Source organism: Phragmites australis, chromosome 18, assembly GCF_958298935.1.
Source record: "Phragmites australis chromosome 18, lpPhrAust1.1, whole genome shotgun sequence".
NCBI classification, from domain to species: domain Eukaryota; kingdom Viridiplantae; phylum Streptophyta; class Magnoliopsida; order Poales; family Poaceae; genus Phragmites; species Phragmites australis.
Window position 1 is genome coordinate 5,408,423 of NC_084938.1, and position 27,610 is coordinate 5,436,032.

Below are 27,610 nucleotides of genomic sequence, written 5' to 3' on the forward strand. Positions count from 1 at the left end.
ACAGCAAGCCCTAAATGATATCGAGAGAGGAGGCATTTATAGCCCTCTCTCACAGACTAGCCGTTACTGTTTTTGTCAGAGCTTACCGGAGTATCCGGTGAACACCGGAGTCTCCGGTCCTAATTCCAAAAACGCCGTCAGAACGGTCACGAACGTGTCAGAACTAGCCGTTACAGTTCTGTTTCATTACCAGAGTCTCCGGTGAACACCGGAGTCTCCGGTCCTGACAGATTTTCCAAAACAGACTAAGTCCGGAGACTAGCCGGATCCTCCGGCATCTCCAGGTACCGGAGTATCCGGTGAACACCGGAGACTCCGGTCTTTACTATTTTTTTTATCAAAAAGATTAAAAGCTAACCGAGAGCCTCTGCCGGAGTCTACCTCGGAGACTCCGACTGCACACAAAACATTTTACCGGAGTATCCGGTGAACACCGGAGACTCCGGTATTTTTCTTGAAAAGATTAACCCGTAACCGAGACTCTCTGCCGGAGGCTAGCTCGGAGACTCCGGCTGAACGCTGAGTACCGGAGTATCCGGTGAACACCGGAGACTCCGGACTCAGAAGATTTTCAGAAAGAGTTTCGTGTCCGTGAGTGAATGTGTCTCTCAATTGGGTGATTCTAAAGGATCTCTTGAGCATTGAGACACTAATCAAGCAAATGAATTCATCCATCTAAGAAAAAATCTATCCTAGACTCAATTTCAAAAGTAAAAAGAATTTAAGCCCTATCTTATATCCTTCGTTGATTCTTCAATTGTTTCGACGGGCGTCAAACGTCATTTACCTTCACAACTAATGCTCATACCTGTTCAATACTCACAAAGCATGTTAGTTCTTTAATCGTTTTGTCATCAATAAGCCAAAACCCACTTAGGGGGCCTAGATGCACTTTCAATCTCCCCCTTTTTGGTGATTGATGACAACCCGATTAAAGGATACACAAGGATATATGAAAAAAGTTTTGAATTCTAGAAGATATGGTAAGCTCCCCCTAAATGTGTGCATTGTTTTAAGCAAAGTTAAACAACAATGCATTTATTTAGGAATTTCAACACAAAAGCTCCCCCTATATCCTAGAATCCGTGGGATGCAAAAGTTTTTGAAAAGACATAGAGCACAGAAAACTAATGAAAGTACAACAAACATCATACTAACATAAAGGTCTTATGAATTTAAATAACACAAGGTTCATCACAAACAAGAATCCAATTGTCCAACGGCGAAAGAGATTTAAAGGAGACTAAAACTAAGGAAACTAAGATAAAGGATAACTATCTCTCCCCCTTTGGCATCAAGCACCAAAAAGAGAGAGCCTACTCGCTGCTACCATCTTCCTCATCTTCTTCTTCCTCGTCTTCACTTCCTTCGTTGCCGTCAGAGGAATCGTCTTGAGCTTGTTGTTGAGAACTTTCGGCTGCTGCTTGAGCTTCATCATACCATGCCCAAGGGTTCTCAACCTCAAAAGGTGCACTCTCCGCTTCATCTGACTCAATAGGAGAGCAAGGAGGTTGGAGATTCATGGATGTGTACATTTGTTTCTGACGATTCTCCATTTTCTTTAAGCGAGCACCTTGATCCTTGATTTGAGTGGCATTGTGAGTGCAAATCTTGAAAATTGCTTTGAGAGCACTCTTGATGAAAGAAGACCCTCGAGGTGGAGCACGTCTCGAGGCAAATGGTCTTGAGCTAGGAGGAGCACGAGGAGGTGATGGAGATGGAGAGGGAGCTCGAATGTTCAAAGGCCTCATTCTGTATGGTTCATGCTTAATCTCCTTTACAAAAGTCTTCTTGGATATCCTTTCAATGATAAACATGATATAAGGGGCATATCCACAACTTTTTATGGGCCACTTGGATGTAAAAACAATTTCCTCCCAGAGAAAGTGAGCCACGCTGAAAGGAGCATGATCGTTTGACATGGCTGCAAGGAGATTTCTGGAGATACTTTGAACTGTTGTTGCATCTCCACTCTTGGGCGCCAAGGTGAGCCGGAATAGGGAGTTCAAACATCGATAGAAAGGCCTCATCCCTGTGAGTTTTCCGAACTCAACTCGTCCATGATTTAGATACATGAACCCAATTTCTACCAATGTCAGTTGATTCTCATTGTGAATTTGATCCTTGGAAGTATCTCTGGCATCTAGATGGAAGTAGTGAGCGAAGCCTCTGAAACTGATCCTGTATTTGACTCCCTCTGTCATCCAGTGCATAATGGGATTTTCACATCCCTCAAACCACACTGTGGCATAGAATTGTGCGATAACCTCCTCGCACCAATCATACCTGAAAGCCATAATATTTTTTACCCTTTTGCTCTCACAGGCTGCAATCACTTCAGTGAACACCGGGTCATTCTTCCTGGCCATATAATCCCAATCAATCCATTGCATGGGAGTAATAGGCTTCTTCTTGGCCAAAATTACTGTCTCATAGAAGTCTGCCTGAAAGTCATTCCAGAATCGATAATCGGCAACATTCTTCTCAAAATCATATGGGTTGTTCAACCTTTCACTAACAACCCTTGATACATTCTTCATGTAGTTTACTGTCCTTTTTGGAGCATCAAAAACAGAAGCAGTTCTCCGGGGTCTGTGAAGCTTTAAGGGTCCAATGACTTCATCAGCTTGTTCTTCTTCATTATCCTCGGATTCAGATGAGTTATCTTGTGCAACACCTTTGCCTCTTTCTTCAGTAGAGGGCATTCTTCCTCGACCTCTTCCTGCAGTTACTTTGGCTGGCCCCTTTCCCCTTGCAGACTCTCGGCCTCGCATAGCTTGAGATTTGGTTCGGCAGATGGTCACAAGGTCCCTGTCACCACTTCCAGCAACTCTGCCTTCCTCGATGTGAATACCACCACTTGCGGCTAATTTGCGGACTCTTTCACCACTAGCATGGCCGCTTCCACTATCTTCTGATTGGGCAGGAGCACTTGATTCTTGAGCACGGGGGTCACTTCTTTGTTTCTTCTTCCTCTCGAAAGTGCGATCCTTCTCAAAACGGTCTCCAGCCATTGCAAGAATACCTAGAAGAAATGGAATGATCAAAGAATTTGAGGAGTAAAAGATTGGACAGGAAAAGCTGAAATTTCAGGCTGATACCGGAGTATCCGGTGAACACCGGATACTCCGGTCGGCCCCGACAGGAAACCTAACAAGCTAGGGTTTTGAAGATATGGCCAACTAGAGATGAAACAAGTTTGGGAATGGGTTCTAGAGGGTACTAGGAACTATTCTACCAAAGGAAAACAACTCTAGACAAGAGCATTGAGAGATCGGGAAGATTGTTGAAAACGGTACCTTTGAGCTCAAATCCTCCGGGGATTTTTGAGAAATAGGGATCTCCGGAGATTTCGGCCTTTAATCCAAGAGAGAAACGTAGCAAGACTTGAAGATCCTTGGGTTCCTCTCAAAATCGCCGGAGAGAAGGTTGTTTGGAGAGAGGACAAGAGAATAGATGGGAAGAGGTAACTGTTCGGGCTGGGGAAATATATAGAATTCTGGAGACACCGGAAACTCCGGTGTAGACCGGAGAGTCCGGTCCTGATACTTTTACCGAAAACTCCGGTGGAGACCGGAGACTCCGGTCTTGACACTTGTACCGGAGACTCCGGTGAATACCGGACTATCCGGTAACTGGAAACAGAACGGAATAACGCTGAGGCTGTGAACAGTGTCAAGTCCGGATACTCCGGTGAACACCGGACATTCCGGGACCTGGAACTGTCACAGCAGGATTTAGAGCTGAGGAATTTGGAAAAAGATTTTCTGGAAGGAAGATGTTGGACAAGAGGATTAACTTGTCAAATGTGATCAGCCAATCAAGCATCATTACATAACTATGATCACAAGTTACAAATTATGATCGGGAGATCAAAAAATCCAAATAATTTTGAGAAAAACACTCAAAATGCAGTTTTCGCAAACTCTTAACTAGAAAAGCTATAAATCTACAACAAGCAAGTGTATGCAACAGTTCAAGCCACGTTCCGAGAATCTAGGACATTTAATTCACTTCTCAACTCACAAAACCTTTGCTCATCTAGTGGTTTAGTGAGGATATCGGCTAATTATTTTTCGGTTCTCACATGGCGAATGTCAATATCCCCTTTTATTGCATGATCTCTCAAGAAATGGTGTCTAATATCTATGTGCTTGGTTCTTGAGTGTTGTACGGGATTGTTGGCTATTTTGATGGCACTCTCATTATCACATAAAAGTGGAATTTTGGGAGTTTTGTGGCCATAGTCTCTTAGAGTTTGCTTCATCCATAGGAGTTGAGCACAACATGCTCCCGCGGCAACATATTCAGCTTCGGCAGTGGATAGAGCTACGGAGTTTTGTTTCTTGGATAACCATGACACTAAGGACCTACCCAAGAATTGGCAAGTACCCGAAGTGCTTTTCCTATCCACCTTACAACCGGCATAATCGTAGTCCGAATAGCCGATAAGGTCGAAAGATGACCCTTTTGGATACCAAAGCCCAAGGTATGGAGTATGGACTAAATATCGAAGAATCCTCTTAACGGCCATTAAATGGCACTCTTTGGAAGCGGCTTGAAATCTTGCACACATGCACACACTAAGCATGATATCGGGCCTAGATGCACATAAGTAAAGCAAAGATCCTATCATGGAACGATATACCTTTTGATCCACGCTTTTGCCTTCTCCATTGAGATCAAGATGTCCATTAGCTTGCATGGGCGTTTCGATTGGTTTGGCATACTCTATGTCAAATTTCTTGAGCATATCTTTGATGTACTTGGTTTGACAAATGAAGGTTCCTTCCTTGAGTTGCTTGATTTGAAATCCGAGAAAGAACTTCAATTCTCCCATCATGGACATCTCAAACCTTCTTGTCATGATCCTACTAAAATCTTCACAAAATTGTTGATTAGTAGAACCAAATATAATGTCATCGACATATATTTGGCAAACAAATAAATCATTATCAACATTCTTAGTAAAGAGAGTAGAGTCGGCTTTGCCTATTTCAAAGCCCTTTTTGACAAGAAAATCCCGAAGGCATTCATACCATGCTCTAGGAGCTTGTTTTAGCCCATAGAGCGCCTTATGGAGTTTAAAAACATGCTCGGGATGTTTGGGATCTTCAAAGCCGGGCGGTTGCTCCACATACACCAATTCGGAGATTGGTCCATTTAGAAATGCGCTCTTCACGTCCATTTGATATAACTTGAAATCATGGTGAGTAGCATAGGCTAATAAAATACGAATTGACTCTAGCCTAGCTACGGGAGCGTATGTCTCACCAAAATCCAAACCTTCGATTTGAGTGAATCCTTGAGCAACCAAACGAGCTTTGTTCCTTGTTACTATCCCATTTTCATCTTGTTTGTTGCGGAAGACCCATTTTGTCCCAATCACATTTTGTTTTGGCCTTTCCACCAAAGACCAAACTTCATTTCTTTTAAAGTTGTTCAATTCTTCTTGCATAGCCATTATCCAATCCGGATCATCAAGCGCTTCTTCTACCTTCAAAGGTTCCAAAGAGGAAACAAAAGAGTAAAATTCACAAAAATTTGCAATTCTTGAACGAGTAGTTACCCCCTTTTGTATATCACCAAGGATGTTGTCCACGGGGTGATCTCTTTGGATACTTTGATGAACACGTGGATGTGGCACTTGAGATTGATGTTGGATGTCTTCCACTTCATTATTCAAGAAATTGTTCGGATCTTCATGGTCTTGATGTTGATCGTGTGATCTCTTGTCGTCTTGATCTTGGGTTGACATTGATGGTTCAACTTGCATTGATGAAGATGGTTGATCCCTATCGATTTGTGCTTCTTGAGTCTTTTCTTGTTCTAGGGGCTTGATTTCGCCAATTGCCATCTTCTTGATTGCTTCGCTTGGTATTTCTTCATCACCTAAAACATTTGTATCCACTTGCTCCACTTGGGAGCCATTAGATTCATCAAATGTTACGTCTCTCGCAATTTCAACACATCCGGTGGTTTTGTTGAAAATGCGGTAGGCGTAGGCATTTGAACCATAACCAAGCATAAACCCTTCATCTACCTTTGGAGCAAATTTAGAACTTCTAGATTTCTTGTTTAAAATAAAGCATTTGCTACCAAAGACTTTAAAATAGGAAACATTTGGCTTGTTACCGGTTAGAAGCTCGTATGAAGTTTTGTTCAACAACTTGTGTAAATATAACCGGTTGATGGCATAGCATGCGGTGTTGATTGCTTCCGCCCAAAATTGATCCGATACTTTGTATTCATCAAGCATTGTTCTTGCGGATTCAATTAGAGTCCTATTCTTTCTTTCGACCACTCCATTTTGTTGAGGGGAGTATGGAGCCGAGAACTCATGCTTGATTCCTTCTTCATCAAAAAACTCTTCAACTTGTATGTTCTTGAATTCGCTTCCATTGTCGCTTCTAACTCTCTTGATCTTTACTTCGAATTCATTTTGTGCTCTTCTCACAAACTTCTTGAGAATGGCTTGAGTTTCGCTTTTATCATGCAAGAAGAATACCTAAGTGAAACGTGAAAAATCATCAACAATAACTAAACCATATTTGTTACCTCCGATACTTATATAAGTGATTGGCCCAAATAAGTCCATGTGAAGGAGTTCCAATGGTCTTGAAGTGGTCATCACATTCTTCAAGGGATGAGATGCTCCAACTTGCTTTCCCGCTTGGCATGCACTACAAACTCTATTTTTCTCAAAAGTCACATTCGTTAGTCCTAGAATGTGTTCGCCCTTTTGAAGTTTGGACAAATTCCTCATGCCAACATGAGCAAGTCAGCGATGCCAAAGCCAACCCATGCTAGACTTAGCCATCAAGCAAGTTTTAGGCATCACTCCATCCGTTGAAAAATCAACAAGATAGAGTTTACCCTTCAACTTGCCCGTGAAGACCATAGAGGCGTCCTCTCTTCTAGAGACGACCACACCCTCATTTGTAAAAAGACAATTATAACCAATTTCACATAATTGAGATACGGATAATAAGTTGTAATTGAGTGATTTTACTAACAAGACATTTGAAATGGAAGTATCATTTGAGATGGCAATTTTACCTAGTCCCATTACCTCTCCTTTTCCATTATCGCCAAAGATGATGTTTTCATGAGGTCCTCCATTTTCTTCAAAGGAGGAGAACATACTCTTTTCTCCGGTCATATGATTGGTACATCCGCTATCAATGACCCAACTTGATCCACCGGAGGAGTATGCCTACAAAACAAAGTTATGCCTTTATTTTAGGTACCCAAATTTGTTTGGGTCCTTTAGTGTTAGTCACAAGCACTTTTGGCACCCACACATTCCTTTTTACAATTCTATCTCTTGTGCGGGGACCAACATAGAGAGCAACCACTTTACCACGGTGGTCTCTCTTTAGCATGTATGAAGCATAAAAAGAACATTGGGGGGCATGAGCCTTCGGTTGCCTTGTTTGAGTAGGGTGATCAACTTGTTTGCCTCCTTTGACAAACTTGAGGCATTCCACTCCATTCAATACCACACGATCATTTGGTTTGCTTGTATATTGGTCAAAACCAAGACCTCTCTTTAGCTTATTGTCTTTGGCTTGAATAGTCTTGTAAAGTGCATCCTTTGACTTATAAGTTTTGATGCACCCATATTTGACCAAAGCATTTAGCCTCTCATTTTCCTTTTGTAATGCTTGCAAGGATTCAATATTAGTTGTACAAGTATTTATTTCAAGGTTAGAACAACGAGAACATCCATTGCTAGTAGATGCATTAGATAGTGAATTTGCTTCACTAGAGTTAGAAGAGCCTTTCTTAAGAATATCAATTTGTGTTTCAAGAGTTCTATAATTTTCATCTAAACAAGATGATTTCTCTTGAAGCACGAAATTGTTACTCTTAAGATCGGCAATTGAAGAATTGGCTAAATCACAATCTTTAGACAATTTCTCAACTTTTTCTTTCTCTTTAGCAAAGAGCTCCTCGAGTTCAAGGTTTCTCTCCTTTTCAAGGATGAGCAAGTCTTCTTGTCTCTCAAGGGTCTCTTCATGACTATCTATTGTATCCATTAGCTCCTTTATTTTAGCCATGACATTTTTATTCAAACCTTTGAACAAATTATCACAATCACTATCATACTCACTATCACTATCTAGGAGCTTGGATTGAGATTTTACCTTGCGGTTCTTGGCCATGAAGCATTTTGGGGAGTCTCCATCATCATCATCATCATCACTCATTAAGAGTGATTTTCTTGGTGTAAGCTCATGAATAGCAATGGTGGCGACTCCTTCATCATCGGAGTCCGAGTCGGAGTTGGAATCCCACTCTTCTCCAATATGTGCTTGACCCGAATATTTCTTCTTGTACATCTTGTTCTTGTCTTTCTTGTATGACTTGACTTTATTGTCTTCTTTGTCCTTTCCCTTCTTCTTGTTTGGACAATCGGCTATAAAGTGACCAATTTCGCCACATTCATAGCATGCCCTTCTTGATGTTCTCTTCTTGGGCATATCTCTCTTGTACTTTGAATAGCCTCCTTTTCTCATGAATTTCTTGAACCTTTTCACAAAGAACGCCATTTCTTCATCTTCGGAGCTTTTATCATCACTTGTGCTTGATTCTTGAACTTGCTTGCTTTTGCTTGCCTTGAGTGCAATTTCTTTATGCCTTGAGGTTGAGCTTTGTTTAGCATGAATCTTCACTTCATTAGCTTCTTCTTCCATGAGCTCATGAGCAAGAATCCTTCCAAGCACATCACTTGGTGTGAGCCTCTTGTAATCTCTTCTCTCACGGAGGAGCGTCACCAAAGTAGGATTTCTAGGAGCAAATGCCCTAAGTAGTCTCTTGACCACTTTGTGATCATCAATGTCCTCGCTTCCAAGTCCTCTTAGCTTGTTCACAAGCACCATTATCCGATCATACATTGCTTGAGGAGTTTCATGATCCTCCATCACAAATCTTCCTAGCTTTCCCTCAAGCAATTCTATTTTGGATTCTCTCACACTTGTAGTCCCTTCATGAGCAACTTGAAGTGTGTTCCAAATTTGCTTAGCTTCCTCAAGTCCATCTACTTTGTTGAATTCCTCCGGACTCAAGGCACTAAGCAACACACTTGTAGCTTGAGCATTGCGATGCATATTTTGTTCTTCACTTGAGGTGAGCTCTTGGTCTTCCTCCGGCAGCTCAAAACCTGTGCAAACAATCTTCCAAATACTTGGATGAAGAGAAATTAAGTGCATTTTCATTTTGTGCCTCCAAGCGGCATAATGTGTACCATCGAAGAATGGTGCACGTCCGGAAGGCACGGAAATGTAATTGCTAGAAGAATTCAAACGATCATAATTGAAAGGAATCTCACTTCCCTTTCCTTTACCATTACCATCATCACTTCTTGATGGATCATCTTTCGGACCCCTCGGACTTCCGGATGTCGACATAATGATTCCCTCCAAGCGGTGAAGCCTTGTAGGAGGTTAGGCTCTGATACCAATTGAAAGTGCCTAGAGGGGGGGTGAATAGGCTTTTCTGAAATTTAAAACTAAAAACAGCGGATTAAACTGCGGGATATTCCGGTGAAGTCCGGATACTCCGGTATGGTCCGGAGTATCCGGTCTAGTCCGGAGTATCCGGCCTGACAGGAAATTTCAGAATAAATTTGAACTAAAGGCTACAGCTAGATTCTAAGAAGTGCACTAGGTCAAGTAGATATTACTAAGCTAGAATAACAGTTAAAACTAGCAAGATTGATACTATAGCAAATTAAATGACAAATTACCAAATGCACACGATCAAGTAAGTTTAACAAGTAAGAACACGAGAATATATCCCGGAGTTCGGCCACCTCACAAAGAAGTGCCTACGTCTCCGTTGAGGAGCTCACAAAGAGCCGGGTCTTCTCCAACCCTATCCTCTTCTAGCGACCACAAAGATCAAGCTAGAAATTCTTACTCAATATGAAGATGCTTACAAACTTCCCGAGGCACACCACAAGTTTTGGGTGCTCTTCGGGCGACTCCTTTCCTTCTAGAAACCCAAACCTTCAAAGGAGATGATCGCAGTAAATGCTCGATGAAGAAATCAATGCTCAAGTGGCTTGAACCCTCTCCAAACACACACTCTCAAATTTGTGCAAGTTTTGCTCTAGAGATGATTGGAGGGGCTTTGAATGCTCTTTAAGTGCTCAAGAGTTCTCAAGGAAACCAGCCACAGCAAGCCCTAAATGATATGGAGAGAGGAGGCATTTATAGCCCTCTCTCACAGACTAGCCGTTACTGTTTTTGTCAGAGCTTACCGGAGTATCCGGTGAACACCGGAGTCTCCGGTCCTAATTCCAAAAACAGTGTCAGAACGGTCACGAACGTGTCAGAACTAGCCGTTACAGTTCTGTTTCATTACCGGAGTCTCCGGTGAACACCGGAGTCTCCGGTCCTGACAGATTTTCCAAAACAGACTAAGTCCGGAGACTAGCCGGATCCTCCGGCATCTCCAGGTACCGGAGTATCCGGTGAACACCGGAGACTCCGGTCTTTACTATTTTTTTATCAAAAAGATTAAAAGCTAATCGAGAGCCTCTGCCGGAGTCTACCTCGGAGACTCCGACTGCACACAAAACATTTTACCGGAGTATCCGGTGAACACCGGAGACTCCGGTCTTTTTCTTGAAAAGATTAACCCGTAACCGAGACTCTCTGCCGGAGGCTAGCTCGGAGACTCCGGCTGAACGCTGAGTACCGGAGTATCCGGTGAACACCGGAGACTCCGGACTCAGAAGATTTTCAGAAAGAGTTTCGTGTCCGTGAGTGAATGTGTCTCTCAATTGGGTGATTCTAAAGGATCTCTTGAGCATTGAGACACTAATCAAGCAAATGAATTCATCCATCTAAGAAAAAATCTATCCTAGACTCAATTTCAAAAGTAAAAAGAATTTAAGCCCTATCTTATATCCTTCGTTGATTCTTCAATTGTTTCGACGGGCGTCAAACGTCATTTACATTCACAACTAATGCTCATACCTGTTCAATACTCACAAAGCATGTTAGTTCTTTAATCGTTTTGTCATCAATAAGCCAAAACCCACTTAGGGGGCCTAGATGCACTTTCAGCCGGTAAGGAACTCGGCCGCCGCTCGATTTCTCCTCAACCGAACCTCGTTTGAGCTCGTTCTTCGCACTATTGGTGCCGCCGGAGCTCTAGGAGCTCACTCCGGCGCTTCTTGGAGCTTCTTCCGCCGTCGGACGCCGTCCCTGCCAAGACCGAACTCCTCCGCCCGCCGTTCTCCGTCGCCGGCCACCTCCGGACCTCTTCTGCCGCCGACAAGCCCGCTGTGAGACTCCCCGCGAGCTCCTCGTTATTTTGTGCCAAGTCCCGACTTGATCCGTGGCCGGATGCGCCTTTTGCGCATCGCCGGCGAGCCCGCCGCCGTCCCCGTCATCGCCGGCCGCCGCTCCCGCCGTTGAAAACCGCCGGCGCCACCTCTTTTGATTTCCGGCCGCCGGATCCCGGTTCATCGGCCCGGATTAGACCGGCCAATATTATACCCCTTCGGTCCACCATGGACCGGTGGACCGATGCTCTTTCAGTGGTCCACAAGCCCCGTAGACCAATTCCATGTCTTTTCCAATTGAGAAATAATTCAGTATTTGTTTTATTGCGTCATAATCCAATTTTCAGTATAAAAATAATTCGGTTTATTCTCTGGAAAACATGTAGAATTTGCAGAAAAGCCCCTACATCTTCAAAAGCTTATAACTTTTTGCTCGTAGCTCTGATTTAGGCGATTTTCACGTCAAAATGTTCGTAGCGTCGTGTAGAATCTTTTTGTAGAGTTTTTGAATAGTTTCAGTACTGTTTGGTGTACTGTTCTTAGAGTTTTGTTTTGTGTGTGCTTTTTCGGTCTGTCGTTTAGGAGCTGAGCAGTTCGGCAACCTCCAAGACCAAGTTTTCGAGGATTTTGAGCAGCAACCCGGTGAAGGCAAGTGCCCTTGAGCATTTCTATCTAGTTTTAGGATTTGCAGGTGTAGTTTTTATCCTTCAATATGCATGCTGTCCAAAATGATATCCTATGCTAGGGTTTACTAGTTTTGACTTGATATTTTCCTTGTCGCCGTTGATGTATCATGTTAAGAAGATGGGTAGATCATGCTAGCGCTGTCCGGGTGGGGAAAAATGGTTAATATTGATTAATGAACTATGTAACACTGTCCGGGTGGAAAAATGGTAATTCTTTTTTTAGCAACATGGTATAGGTCTTCCCCAACAGAATGGATGGATTGTGGTGGTGCCTATGGCAAGTTTGCGTATGTATCTGTATGGGGTCCTAAGGACCGGTTTTTGGACATGTAACCAAGTTATATCCGTACAACCACGAGACCTATATGGGTACGGCCTGGCCAAATAATTAGCGACCACCGATTCTGTGGGCATCATTGGACGAGTATGTGGCACAAGAGGGGGCTTCTGTAGCGACTCGGTCGACTGTTAGCGGTGAAACCTTAGTGGGTGCCTACAAATCGGCGGGAGCTTTGTAAAGGCCTTGTAGTGAGACCCCGACTCCTTACCCCGGAAGTATGGAGTAACAAGGGAATCACGACTCGTGGATCTGTGCAAACTCTGCAGAGTATCAAACTGGTCGATCAGCCGTGCTCACGGTCAAGAGCGAGCTTGGACTTCTTCAAGATTAGTTGGATCTGGGTTTTGGTATGGTTGGTCGGGTAGCCAGGTAATGGGATTATCTGGTGAGCTTTGGGTAACCGGATATGGGATATCCGGTGAGTCAAATCCTTTGGTTGTAGCAAGTGTCTTCACACTTAGTAAATAGGATGCCTGTTGTTGGAGGTATAGGTTAAGTCATAGTTTTAGTTGCTTAGTGCTAATAACCCCTGTCAAGCCTTTTCTTGTCTAAAGCCTCATACCATACTTTCCCCTGCACTTGCGGAGTACAACCTTTTGTACTCACCCTTGTCATTCTCCACCCTGCATTCTTCCGCCAATCAGAAGCTGTCTTTGAAGCTGGTGCCTTCGACAACGACGACTTCGATCCCGAGCTGCTGTTCTAGGCTGTGGAGCCCCCGGTCGACGTCTTCGCCTGTGGATGCTGGAGCCGCTGGCGCTGAAGACCCCTCTTGTCTCCCGCTGTGTTTTCTTTCAGACCCTCGGGTCATTTTGTAATAAAGTTAAGTACGATGTAATTTGCACTGTGATGATAACACTAATGATGTAAGTGCATGTATGGAAGTTGTTCCTGGCATACATGTGTTGTGCCTGGTTTTGTCTGTTTTAAAAACCGGGTGTTACACTATGCCTTTGCAAAGTTGATCTCGCAGATCATACAAATCAAGAATAATTTTTTGGATCATTGAGTGAAGTCCATTAGAATGGACAACGCTAGAGAATTTACTTCTAAAGCATTCATGATTATTGTATTCGTATGGGAATTAAAGTTGAACATTTTGTATTGTATGTCCACACTCAGAATTTACTGCTAAAGCACTGATAAAGAGAATAAAGTTCATTGCTAGACCGTTGTTGCGGCACTGTAATTTGTCTGCTACATGTTGGGAATATGCAATCTTACATGCGACAGCCATCATTAATTATAGATCATCCTCCTACAAAATTCATTCAACTATGCAACTAGTGCAAGGGGTAATTCCGAAGATTTCCTATTTACGCAAATTTGGATGTTTATGTGCCAATATCGCCGCCACAATGAACCGCTATGGAACCTTTGCGGAAAGTTGAAATATATGTCGATTATGAGATTGCATCTATAATCCGATATTTAGAACCAACAACTGGAAATTTGCGTACGGCCCGCTTCGCTGATTGTAATTTTGATGAAAATAATTTTCCGTCATTAGGGGGAGGAAATATACCCTTTGATGAAAAATATCGAGAAATTATATGGCAGGCTGAAGGAATTGCAGCACATGATCCTCACACTAGTGAAGGAAATGATTAAGCACAGAAAATCATCGATTTGCAGAAATTAGCAAATAATCTGCCTGATCATTTTTGTGATTTGGAAAGCGTGACTAAGTCGCATGTGCCCGCACGCAATGCACCGGAGAGGGTGGAAGTACCAAAAGAAGGTACCCCTCATCTTGTCCTAAGAGCTCTGAAAAATAATAAAAAGACAAGAAATTCGGTTTCTCAAGTCCCAAATAGTCGGAGATGTCTAGCGAAAGTGAGAAATGAGAGCTTACCACAGCCGATCACAAGAGTGCCCCAAAGGAAAAAGAAGGGGAGCAAGTTGAGACCTGGTGATGGTATGAAATCTCATGAAGTAGGCATACTAGATTTGAATCTTCCCACGCGGGAAGAAATCAGTGAAAATACGCACGCTGAAATTGACGCTGGTAAACTGAAAAACCTTGCTCCAACAGAAAGAAATTATGAAGAGCAAGATGAAGAAGCACCTGAAAGTGCAGCCAATGATGAAATAGAAATAAACTATGTGAATTCAGGGAATCCTGGAATAAAGCAAGCACAATAGTCAACACATACTTCGCAAACAAAATTGCCACAATTATAGATCATGACCCTGAACCTGCATCGCTCATTGAATGTTGAATGAGGTTAGATTGGGAAGACCGGTAGAAGGCAATAATAGTTGAACTGTTGTCCCTGAACAAAAGAGAGTTTTTTTTGGGCCAGTATGCCACACACCTCCCCACATCAAGCTAGTCAGATACAAGTGGGTTTTTGTTCGTAAGAGGGATGAAATGAATGAAATTGTGAGGTACAAAGCACGACTAGTGGCACAAGGTTTCACTTAACAACCAGTCGTTGATTATGAAGAAACCTATTCCCTAGTAATGGGTGGCATTACCTTTAGATATTTAATCTCAATGGCAGTCAACCTGGAGTTAAAAATGGAATTGATGGATGTTATGACCGCATATCTTTATGGGAGCCTAGATTCGGATATTTATATGAAGGTACTGAAGGAATACCATTGCTGAATCAGGATAGAGGAAATAGACACCTTTATAGTGTACAATTGAAGAAGTCGCTATTTAGGTTGAAACAGTTAGGTAGAATGTGGTACAATCATTTGAGTGAATTTTTTTGGAAAACGAGGCTACACAAATAGCACATATTGTCCCTGTGTATTTATAAGAAGGTCCCAGAATAGATTTTGCATAATATCTGTATATGTAGATGATTTGAATATCATTGGTACAAAATAAGAAATAGAAGCAAGTTCATACTTGAAGTCTGAATTCAAAATGAAAGATTTGGATAAAACCAAATTTTTCTTGGGCCTGCAACTGGAGCATGTGGCAGATGAAATATTTGTACATCAATTAAACTACACTCAGAAGGTGTTAGAGTGGTTTGGTTTTGAAAATTCATTTCCCGCTAAAACCCCCATGGTCGGAAGATCATTGCAACCAGATCAAGATCCCTATAGACCTAGAGAAGAGGGGGAGGAAGTATTAGGACCAAAATTCTCATACTTAAATGCAATAGGTGCGCTAATGTATCTGACTAATTGCACTAGGCTTAACATAGCTTTTGTAGTAAACCTACTTGCATGATACAGTGCAAAGCCCACTAAAAAGCATTGGAAGGGCTTGAAGGATATTATGCGCTACTTGCAAGGTAGCAAAGATCTAGGACTGTTCTACAGAAAGAATCAGGACCTAAGTCTGGTTAGATACGCAGATGTTGGGTACCTGTCTGACCCGCATACAGCAAAATCACAGATTGACTATGTTTTCCTATGTTGTGGAACTGCAATTTCCTGAAAATCATCAAAGAAAAGTCTTATATCTACTTCGATGAACCACTCAGAAATAATAGCTTTATATGAAGCCACACGGGAATACGTATAGCTTAGAAGAGTGATCAATCATATCCAGCAGTCATGTGATTTGAACACTAATACCACCCCTACCATTATATATGAAGATAATGCTGCATGTGTCGCACATGTGCAATCGGAATATGTGAAAAGCAACTTAATGAAGCATATCAACCCCAAGTTCTTTTATGCTCATGAATTTCATAAGATGAACGAAATAAATGTAATGCATACCAAGTCATGTGAAAATCTTTCAGATTTATTCACCAAGTCCCTACCTTTGAAAGATGTGTTCGTGACATTAGGATGATGAGGCTTAGAGAGTTGCACATTTCAGGGGGAGAATTTTTACATAATACCGATATGAAGAATTAAATCTTAGTCAAAAAGATGAAGTGCCTAAAGTTAATCATTAAGATTATATGAAGTATTTTTTGGGTAAATTGTACTCTTTTTCCCTTAGAATATTTTTTTTTTGAAGTTTCTCATATTAAGGTTTTTAATGAGGCAATCCGTGTGACCATGTCGCAAGGTATGTACTCTTTTTTCCAATTTTTTCCACTGGTTTTTTGGGAAATTTTAGTAAGACATATGCCTTTTGCGAGAAGTGCACAAGGGGAAATGTTAGGAAACCTGGAAATTTATGATAGAATTTGGGCCCGTCTCGATCTCTAAAGATTTGACCTTCCAGGAATATAACTCTATCTCTTGAAGATTGATTCTATCTCTTAGGGGTTTTTGACACTATATATACAAGGCAGTACCCCTCATTGTAAACACAGATGAATAAAAAATAGATAAGCTTTGTCCTACATTGTGTCTCTCTTTTATAATCGTTCTCTCGTAGAATTACTGGACTACACTCAGTAGCAGCAATTTCTCAACAAGAACAACACAAGAGTCAGGGCCCACTGGCCTGAATCTACGTTGAGGGGCTCCAATGTGGACTAGGGTGGACGTCAATCCACCGATACTGCAAGAAAAAGTCATCATATCGAGTGTTTGCATTCTCTCTACCATTTACATTCCGCATTTATTTCATGCACTTACTATTCCGTATTTACCTTTCCTAGAATTGTCATGTGTAATTAGTAGGATTGGTTCCTAGGGTGTAAAACTTTATTTTGGTAGAGTAGAAACACTAGATAAACTTAAAGCACATTTAGATAGAAATTAAAATAGATTTATCTTGTGGTTTTAAACCTTAATTTTAAGTGATTCTAATTCACTACCTCTTAGGGCATCAGGCATCACGGATCCTTATAAGTGGTGTCAGAGCTAAGGCTCACATTTGAATGCTTAGGATTCAATGCCTAGTGAGAAAGTGAAGTCTGAGGACACGATGGATATTGGTAGGGCTCCACACTTTGACGGCATAAGCTCTCCTTGTTGGAAAGTTCTTATGTCTTGCTATCTAGAGGCTAAATTTTAAATGTTTGGAGAGTTACCAATGTCGGCATGAAACCCTTGAGTAGGCCTAACAATCATAAAAAAACCCGATAAAGATGACTTGCAATTCAATGCTATAGCTAGAAGTATTTTATTTTCATCTCTTAGCGTCGATGTTTTAATCATGTCTATAGTCTCACAAATGTACATGATATTGGGACCACGCTCATGGAAATTCATGATGGTACAAAAGATGAGCATGAAGAAAAATATCATTTTGTCAAATCTAAATTGAACAATTTCTTCATGCTTTCCCATGAAAATGCAAATGACATATACTCACGCATAAATTTTATTATCAATGAGCGCAATATTCTAGGTTTGACACAAGTGGAGGATGAAGATGTGGTGGGGATAATGCTTCAAGCTCTTCTTCGTCCAAAATACAACAAGATCATCATCCTTCTTCACAACTATGAAGTTTTGAGCAAGATGACACTCACACAAGTGCTTGGAAATCTCACTGTAAATGAGCTCTATATGAAGATGGGTGATGAAGCTTCCTCTTCATCCGACAAGATGAGCCTTGATATTACAAGCATACAAGAAAATATCAAGATAATGAGGAAGAAAGGAGTCAAACTCAAGTAAAAAAGATGATGATGAAGATGACGAAGAAGATGAAGTTGATCAAGATGACTCAAGTGAAGAAGTTGATCCAAAAGTCATCGAGATCATACCAATGCGAGGATCTCAATGATGACCACTACTATAAAAATGCTTGTTACAAACGATTTAAAACCATATTATAGACGGGTTTTTAAGCCGCCTGTAAAAAAGTGTATGTGGTATCAAGATACCACATACTGGTAAAATCCGTCTATAACTAGACATGTCACATTCGGGTTTCAATGTAGCCCGTATGTGATTTCCTTCCAACCACATATGGGTTTTTTCCATCCGTCTGTGAGGTTGTAGTGAAGCCAAAAAAAACTAGCACACTAGTGTAAAAGGGCAAAAAAAACTCAGCTCGCCCGGCTCCTCCTCACTGCTCCAATCAAGATATTAGATAGCATGTGATCAAGGTATTTTCTTCCATTACGTAGACTTAACACCGAAACCTGGTGATGCTAATGTTACTCGTACAAGAGCTTACAACACTCAACATCATGATCACACAACCGGCAGGTACTCAAGCTAATACAGCCCAAACATCTTACACAATAGGGGTCGATTGTGCTTCGACTTAAGCTAAGTTCAAGATGGAAATTGCATGCAAATGGAAGGAAAAAAAACATGCAAATTACTCTAACTAGGCAATCAAGCCGGGTTAAACTATCTCCCATTCTATCCGTTCCTAACTTGAATTGGTAGAGTGCAAGATAGAGTCCGGCCGGCATGCAGCAAGAAGCCATCACGAGTGGCGCTCAGGTGGCCGACTGCACTTTGAATGCCCACAGATGGTGGGGACCCATCCCGCGGCGGCTGGAACAGCACAGGTAGGAACTCGGCCGTCTCACAGTCGAAGCACGACTCGCCCCTGCAAATCCAGATGACGGGCAACATACGCATGAGTCCGAAGGGCCATAGCAGTGCTAGCAAAGATGAAGGCATAGGACGTCGATGTACTTGGATGGCCTCATGGTCCATGCAGCTGGGCACCTTGGATCTGCCGCGCCCATCATAGCACGCGCCTCACGCCTCGTCGCGCCAATGGATCCGCCTCGCCCCCACCTCGAGCTATTGTCCTGCGTCAGATATGAGAGCATAAGAAAAGAGGAATGGCTGGGAGAGAGAGGATGGGGAGGTCGGGACTTGTGCCCATCAGTGGAGTGCCCCCCCCCCCCCCGCTGTGCCCGGACTTGTGGCGACCGGGAGGAGAGTGGCAGGGAGGGAGAGGAAGGGGAGGGGTGGGCTATATATATATGGGGTGTTAGGGTTTACTTATTTGGGCTACCTCTGGACCGAGGAATAGGCCCAACTATACTGCAAACGGGTTTCTATTAAAACCTTGTGTGATGCCCTTGCATATCACAGACATATTTCCGTTAAAAATCGTCTGTGACATAACACAGATGCAGTTTTATCAAAAATTGTCTGTGAGTCCATACATATCACAGATACATTTTATAAAAAACAGTCTATGACATCACATATGCGTTTTTTATAAAAAAACATCTGTGGTATGTGGCATACCAAGACGACAGTCCTCTAACGTAGACACTTCTTTTTAAGAACCGTCTGTGACTTCACTCTTAGCGACGATTCGTGAAAAACCGTATGTGATAGCCTTTTCTGTAGTAGTGGATGTCCTCCAGGAGGGCCAAGGCGCATTCCTCCACCGACGCCACAGCCGCAACATCCGTTTCTAACATCCCACCACTGGACCCCAATCTTTCCCCAGCTGTCAGGCCAAGTCATAAAGCAACAATAGTAGTAGGAGGAGGTGGCGCGTTTGACAGGTGTCTGCAGCTCGGCAGCGAAGATGAGGTTTGGAGGGGGATGGGGTTTGCGGAGCGGGAAGGAGAAGAGAGGGTTATGGAACACGGCAAAAGGTAATGGAGTAATGATATGAGTACCATACTGGTGCCTCTATATGGCTGCTAATGGAGTGTGATATTAGGGTGGACAAGGGTCCTCGTTGGATCATGGAGCAGAATGGCGAGCACAAAGTGAACTATTCTTTCGCCTTTTACTAAATAATTACCATCATCAAGCAACGTACCTGTATTTTTGAAGGGATCTCTCGTGAGAAGGTCCCATCAATTCTTAATTTTAATATTTTATTAGTGGTTCTTATTTTTTTACCTATACTAATTTGTAACATTAGAGTTATGGCCCTAAAACTTTTGGATTGGCAATCTCAGGCGTCATCGCTGCACGCCATGCACATTGCCCCAACTGCCGCCCGCCACCATCTCCTGCGGCCCGCAACGCCGTGCCACCTGGTGCCGCCCAACACTGAGGGCTAGCCTCCCTCCCGGTTCTATAGTTGGACAGAAGAAATTTCTTCCCCACGACCCCAAACCCTAACTGGATATGTGCCACTGTCGTCGCCATAGTTTCCAAGAGTGGTCCGATGTCGATTGGAGCGTGCTCGATGGGGCTCTCGCGTTAAGCAAAATTGAGAGACCTCTCCATTTAGTTTTTCCATTAGTTAAAACCATTTATTAGTGACAACTCGAAAACAGTATTGGTCTCAACATGAAAATTGGCAACATCAGAACGATATAAATGAATAAATTCATCAGACCAGGGCTTCAGGTATGTGAAAAGTACCTGAATATTGGTTTTAGTGGAACAGAAGGTAGCTCAACTCAATATATCAATAAGATGTTGCTAAATATGTACATAAACATGCAATTGCGTTCCATCAATCAACCAAAACTAACATAGCACACATCTCGCCATCGTATGAAAAGAACACTGCATTATCAACCTGAGAACATTCTCAGCGTATAACGCTTTATCAATCAAATACTAGCATACACCTCGCCAAAAGGGAAAAAGGAAAGAAAGAAATCTAGCATATCATTTTGTCTGCCACATTTCACATGAACATCCAATTATGCACGATGATTCGCAGTTCATATTAAAACTAGTAGCAGCCTGCAATCACCTTCCCCCGTCGCTAACTCCAGTGATCGCCGGTGGTGGAGTTAGAGGCACAATGGTCTCCCTCTGCGCGCTGAACTCACCGGTTGTATCTCCAGAGTAGTCAGTGGTAACGTAGCTGGTATCGCCGCCCCTGAGCTGCCACTCAGTGATGTAGCTTGGCTTCGTCACCACCTCAGTCACTTCAATGTCTCCAGTGAGCATCGCCACGACCCTAGACATCGGTGGCCGCTGGTGAGGTGAGCCCTGCGTGCAGAGGAGTGCGACGTGGATGACTCTTAAGGCCTCCTCATTGTCGAATTCTTCAAGCCTTGGGTCCAAGATGCCAAGTGCATGGTCCCTTTCATACAGCTCCCAGACCTGTACAACATAGGAGCAGAATGTTTCAGTGATCAGTAGCTTGACAGGAATGAACTGATGTATTTTTTTGGACTTAAGGGTATTTGATCAGCTTACCCACTCAAAGAGATAGATCTTGTCTTCCTCCAGGGTATTTTCGGTGTTTGACCGGCCGGCGACAGTCTCCAGTGCGACCACCCCAAATGCAAAAACATCGGCCTTTTCAGTCAGATGGCCTCTCATTGCATATTCAGGAGCCAGATAGCCACTTGACAAAGGTTCATGCAGATGCAATCAGATTAGGATTCAAAGCTATACTCATAAGACGCGCAATGGTGAAATGCACTTACAATGTGCCAGCTATTTTGGTGCTGACATGAGTCTTCTTCTCATCATAGAGCTTGGCGAGCCCGAAATCAGAGATCTTGGGGGTGAGGTCGGTGTCGAGTAGGACATTGCTGGCTTTGATGTCCCTGTGCACGATGCGCACACTGGACTCTTCATGAAGATAAGTTAGGCCTCTTGCGATGCCTAAAATGATCTCGAAGCGCGTTGGCCAGTCCAGGTTCAAGCTACTGTCCCCTGTACATTCAGAGACAAAGCCTTGAGAATTGAGATAAGTTGATAGGTGCGGGTAATAAGCAGAAGTGAGCTCACTGAAGAGTGCTCGATCGAGGCTTCGGTTCTCAAGGTACTCATAGACCAGTAGGTGGGTGTTACTGTCAATGCAGCAACCATACAGCTTCACAAGATTCCGGTGTTGCACGGCAGAAATTGTTGCCACTTCTGTCACAAACTGCCTTTTCCCTTGATGAGATGTTTGAGAAAGTTGCTTCACAGCTATTACCCTTCCATCAGGTAGCTTACCCTACAAAAATAAAATTCTTAAAGTAAAAAAAAATGTATATGTAGTATGGATGTCTAGGTTGCTAGAAAGTTGTGTTTTGTATCAAGTTTGAAAAAAAATTAGTTACGCTTTCCTAGGAGTAAATTGTGGGAAACTACCTCACCTTATAAACTGTCCCATATCCGCCTTCTCCAAGAATGTTTTGAGGACTGAAATTGTCTGTAGCTAACTTCAGTTCAGCGTTACGGAAGACATTTGGTCTTCCGACCATGTTGTAAAGCTCTGTTTTTTTTCACATGAGAGAGAATCAGTATCATTCAATTTTAAGATTTGATGTATGAATTATTACTATACAAATACCTTCTTGCTGCAGTGCAACTCTTCTTCTCTTCTGTACCAACATAAAGATTCCAGCTAGGGCTGCTAGTCCTAATACTGAAGCACCAATCACAATTCCTGCAATTGCACCTGCTTTACTTTTCTTTTTGGGAACACCGTTTCGCACAGTAGGAGTAAAATCTGAAAAGGGAGGTTTCATATATTACAAGTGAGTAAAATCCTTGATGCTATTTTTAGGAACATTTGAAGCTTATCTATTCATAGATTGAGGCCGTACTTGGTGTCACGCTAAATGCAGAAATCATCGGTCCGTAGTATCCTTGAGTAGGAATGCAACAGGTTCCCTTGCCAGCCCAGAAGAGATGGATCTCAAGGAAGTTTTTGGACACAGTTGCATTGTATCTGTTATACACTGCAGTATAAGATTTTCCACCAGCCGTCTTCCTCACGTCGAAGTTCTTTTCTTTCAGATCACCCTATACAGATGCCAAGCAGACAAAGAAATCTTCCGGTTAAAAAACAGCAAAATTTCTGAGCAAATTACTGTAAAACGCACCTGATATGTACCTGGACATATATGTCGAAAACTCTCCTTCCCGTGCTTTGCCAAGTCTGCGTGTCTGGATAAGCAAACTCTGCAAACTGAAGCTCCACAGTGTAATTTCCATTCTCAAGTCCAATGCCATAGTACCTCAGAGATGATGGTGACATTCTTGCAGTCTGAAACAATTCTGAATCCAGTGCATTCTGAAACTGGTTGGAGCTGTAAATTATGTAACTTCCATTTGGCGCCTCGTTGAATTTTCCTACATTGCTAACACCCCATCTTGTTCGACCGGTAACATAATATGATGCAGCTCCAATATTGGTAGGATCAATATCGTAAAAAGTATTGTCTGAGCCCCTCATAGATCTATTACTGCCACAGTCTACCGCAACAGAAAAATCTGCAGTTAAGAAGTACAGAACTGTAAGCTTACTGAAACTGCTGAGATTATGTCAACTGCTATAGATGGTAAGGAGTGAAAAATATACATTCTGGAGAACCACGGAAACAAGGAATATCTTGCTGGAGACAGTTTAGGCCTGAAGGTAAAATGCTGTGCACATAATTGATTGAAAATTAGAAGTTACGAGAATGTCTATTAAAAATAAACTCTTGGAAGGTGTGACTAAATTTTATAAGTACCTGTTGTTGTTGCGACCAAGAACGAAATTGTTTGCCACCAAATTCCTTGTACAAAACAAAATATTTAATTTGTCAATGAACAATCTTGAGCATATAATACTTTTTCCTTGGCACAACAAATTTCAGGACTTTCAACTTACAATTGCAAATTGTTCTGGGTAGCCCAAGAAGGAAAGCTACCCGAGAGCTGGTTGTACGAAAAATCTCTGCAAATAATCTAAATATTACTACAGATGAAATGGATACATCATTTTAACACTTAAAAACAACTTGTGTGATATTGCACTGTCGAATTGCCTGACATACAAATTGTTTAGTGAAGGGCTTTTTTCATCAGGCAGGCTTCCTAAAAGGCTATTATTCCCGAGAAACCTGAATTTGGTAAAGTTCACAATGATAAAACAGACAAGCATCAGCTTAACAGATCTTTGTATCATGGAAATAATCTCCACAAAGAATTCCTTACAAGAACCCAAGCGTTTCCAGATTCAGGATGGATTGAGGAATTTGGCCTGTGATATTGTTAAAACTCAAGTCCCTGTGCCATAAGACATAAATATTAATTGAACAGAATCACAATGAACTTTTTAAAATAAAATGAAATACTTACAGTAAGGTTAATCCTGCAAGATTAGAAAAGTTTACTGTTGCAAGATTATCAGATATCCTGCAGTTCCTCAATATTCTGTTGAAAGATATTCGATCTCAGTAGTCAGTACCTTAACACTTTGCCAAGATATAAAACTCTATGTTCGATATAAAAAAGCATGTGACGTACAGGACGTTCAATAATGTCAGGTTACTGATAAAGCCCAATGAAGAGCTTCCATTTACAAGATCACCAATCCGTCTGCACATGAGAATATGTAACATATCAGTTGCCATGACAAGCTTGACTTTCTCAGCCATCAAGGAAACAGTGGCACCAAAGAACAAAGTACTTACAAGATTGTCAAGTTGGTTAGATTGGACAGACTTGCTGGGATTGGGCCTTGAAAAGAATTTCCTTGGAACCTCCTACAAGTTCATAATTTTAACCCCTATTAAGCAGGGTGATGCAAAGTCCATTTGTCATTTGAACATGACAAAATGTAAGCTCTACATTAAGGATGTTGTGTCAAGCAGTTTCATTTGACCACATGGAAACATGCTGCATTTCTGTTAGGAGTGACAGGTGAAAAGTGTTCTTGTGCTAACACATATGGAAAAAACTATGTAGAAAACATAGATTACACAATTTCCTGGTTAGGAAAACTTTCTACAAAAGAATATATTGTGAAGCAATTGATAATTAATCTTACAGATCTTGCAACTTAGTCAAGCTCCCGATAAAATCAGGTATTTTGCCTGTGAAATCGTTGTCGGATGCCCACCTGAAAGCACAAGAAAATCTATTAAATTATGTGTGTGATATTACATCGGACATAACAATTGTAGCTGTGGTAATGAGCATACAGGATCTTCAAGTTCTTAAGCTTTGAGAACGTCGAAGGGAATGGACCGCTGAAGCCAGAGCTATCAAAGTACCTGCAATTGAAACATTGCAATAATCATCAAGTTGAACTATGCAAAGATTGTTGCCAAAATTGAAGTTCTTTCAGAAGTGACGTTTGTCAGTTCAAAAGATGCATTTTACAGTTGCTCCAGTTTGGCCAAGTTGCCCAGTTCAGAAGGAAGTGCGCCGGTAAAATTGTTCAAGCTAATGCCCCTGAAAGCAAAAGTAAATAGTTCAGAATGAGATCACACATATGCATGTGCTGCTATTAGCAGAAAAGAGACAAGATTTTTGTCTTAATGAGCCATCTGATCTACAAGAGTTACTTTTCGGAACTTATGTGAACATATGAAACACCATATGAATAGAGAAATAACACTGACATTCTTAATATTGATTATGCATTTATTTTTGCCGTATTACTAAACTGTAGTCAATGATTGAGCAGCCATGCAAGATGAGCGAGTTGTATGTGAACTTAGTTGCTGAAATAATAAACAAGAAGATATATCTTACAATGAGATGAGATTTGTAAGATTCCCAAGCTCCTTTGGAAGTGGTCCTGAGAGCGGATTGATTGCCACAGACCTTGTAATATTTTTTAGAAAAGATAGTTAAGACAAAACACCGACCGGTGAATGTACACAAATCTAATACTTGGAATTTATCTCTTACAAGTACTGCATGGCAGTAAATTTTCCAATAAATGATGGCAGGGGACCTGTCAAATAATTTTGCATGAGGTTCCTGAAACGGCATCAAAACCATCAAGCCAATTAGCCAAACACAAAGGTTTTGTAGATCTGATGACCGCTATTAGTCTATTACTGATTTCAGCCAGGTAAATCGAGCATTCAAAACATGGAGCTGAATTTATATTACTGCAGGATATTGATCTGCTGCTTAACAGTTGTTGACAATGATTTATTTATACTACATTCATATCCGAAGCAGAATAGATGAAAGTCAGATGCCATACAAGTTATTCAGATAGGTGAGATTCTGCAACTCCGCAGGTATCTGACCGACAACGTTCAAGGCATACACTTTCCTGCACGCAGGAACACATGTCAGAAAAATTCCTCTGTACAGTTGCACATGCTCTGCTGAACTAAACAGGTAAGCTTGACCGCTTCTAGAGTCAAATCAACATAATTTTAATCTTCTTCTCAAGAACAAAGAAACAAAATCAGCACTTGATCTCGAACAGCGCCGCTCACGCACCGCAAGCCCCTGTCAGGCATTGCGCCGAGCACCTGGTGTGCACCAGAGCTGCAACCGTTGGTGGTTTGGGTTGCAGGGAGAGATGGCGAGCAGAGCAGGAAGGAACAGGAACGTACAGCTTGGTGATGTGGCAGACGGTGGAGACGTTGAAGGAGCAGTCGCACTTGATGGCCGGATTGATGCTGGGGTTGTTGTCGACGTCGGTGGTGTCGACGGCGACGCCGCTGCATGGCTCGCCGCTGATGTTCCACGCCGACGACGCGCGCCGGCCCCATCGCCCCAGGATCGTGTTCAGCGCCGCCACTGCACGTACACACAACACACAGCTGAGCATGCATGAATAAAGCAAAAAAAAAGCGCAAACAAAAAAAAAACAGATTTTTTTACATGTCTACGCCAAGAATCGAAGTCACCGAATCAAACTCTCTGCTCCAACCCAAGTTTAAAAGCTATTTATCACCTTGCCGTTTGAAATGCTAGGAATTTCACTAATTTTTATAGGATATATGAATGAAGCTGTTTCATGTGAAATCCAACGTACGTAAGACGCGAGGTCTCGACCAGCGATGAAATTTTACGAATTTCGAGAATTTCAGAGGAGAATGAAATATATATGGGCGATGGTATATATAATCCTACAAGGCTGCCATGTATACATGTACGTGGACACGTACCTTCAATCGGATCGGTTCTTGGTGCTTGCTGAGCTTGAGCAGCTGCAACCCATGAGCACGCAAGCAGGAGCAGCCACACGAGCTGCCCATGGCCACCGCTGCTGCTGCTGCTGCTCCTGCTCCTGCATCCCATGGTCATCTCTCTCTCACACACAGAGACGAGTTGGATGCTATTTAAATATGCACACAAGGACACAGTTGTGTGCATGCCATGTTACATGGGTAGCAACTACTTTGAAGGTAGGTACACCAATTATTTAACAGTTTTGCTAATTTTTGGATCACTTGAAAAATTTTATTATCTCTGGATGACATAAATCCACATCTACATACATGGTTTAAAATTGCAAATATAACAGGAGCCGTTGTTGGTTGATGATCTAATGGTTGAAAAAAGTGACTGAAAAGTAACAATATTTCAGTAACTTGAAATTAGACACTCCTGTTATTTAGTGGGTTATTTTCCTTTCTAATAATTTTGTCGGATGCTAGAATTTCATTTCATTTTTACCACTTTTGGTCAAATAGGATACTCATGTGGTTTGGTGGAAGTGAGTGTGGTCATGGTTGTTGAGGTTGCTGAGGTCATGCATTCAGGAGACGTCTCTCCCAGAACAGTCAATGGTACTATTATACACGAACGGAGTTGGTTACTGTGTTCGTGGTGGAACCTCCTCACCCGGTGAGTTCTCAATTCTGCATGAATGCTGGTATT

General features: G+C 42.1%; 1 protein-coding gene and 1 long non-coding RNA gene across 2 annotated transcripts; both read right to left on the bottom strand.

The window, feature by feature from the left end:
• Window positions 1-18,291: 18,291 nt before the first annotated feature.
• LOC133899584 (uncharacterized) lies at window positions 18,292-19,032 on the bottom strand. The gene is made up of 2 exons (XR_009906375.1): window positions 18,803-19,032; window positions 18,292-18,713 (listed from the first exon to the last, which is right to left on the bottom strand). It is a non-coding gene; the product is annotated as an uncharacterized LOC133899584 (long non-coding RNA).
• A 1,554-nt stretch (window positions 19,033-20,586) lies between these two features.
• On the bottom strand, window positions 20,587-27,109 carry LOC133898742 (probable LRR receptor-like serine/threonine-protein kinase At1g56130). Its single transcript, XM_062339426.1, has 24 exons — window positions 26,896-27,109; window positions 26,338-26,524; window positions 25,977-26,048; window positions 25,673-25,744; window positions 25,514-25,585; window positions 25,139-25,210; window positions 24,958-25,029; window positions 24,804-24,875; window positions 24,448-24,519; window positions 24,281-24,352; window positions 24,113-24,187; window positions 23,969-24,040; window positions 23,809-23,874; window positions 23,643-23,708; window positions 23,503-23,547; window positions 23,349-23,413; window positions 22,881-23,260; window positions 22,591-22,789; window positions 22,335-22,493; window positions 22,138-22,256; window positions 21,785-21,995; window positions 21,478-21,709; window positions 21,245-21,395; window positions 20,587-21,148 (listed from the first exon to the last, which is right to left on the bottom strand). The coding sequence occupies exons 1-24, from the start codon at window positions 27,101-27,103 to the stop codon at window positions 20,789-20,791; spliced, it is 3,171 nt and encodes a 1,056-aa protein (XP_062195410.1). The 5' UTR covers window positions 27,104-27,109; the 3' UTR covers window positions 20,587-20,788.
• Between the last annotated feature and the right edge of the window lie 501 nt (window positions 27,110-27,610).

What these genes read in the sequence shown, in the direction of transcription:
- LOC133898742 (XM_062339426.1), bottom strand. Translation starts at nt 27,103, where the DNA reads ATGCACACAACTGTGTCCTTGTGTGCATATTTAAATAGCATCCAACTC. An exon ending in CTGACATTATTGAACGTCCT is followed by an intron (nt 24,188 to 24,280) that starts GTACGTCACATG and finishes ATCTTTCAACAG; the next exon opens with AATATTGAGGAACTGCAGGA. An exon ending in CTTGGTCGCAACAACAACAG is followed by an intron (nt 23,414 to 23,502) that starts GTACTTATAAAA and finishes TTATGTGCACAG; the next exon opens with CATTTTACCTTCAGGCCTAA.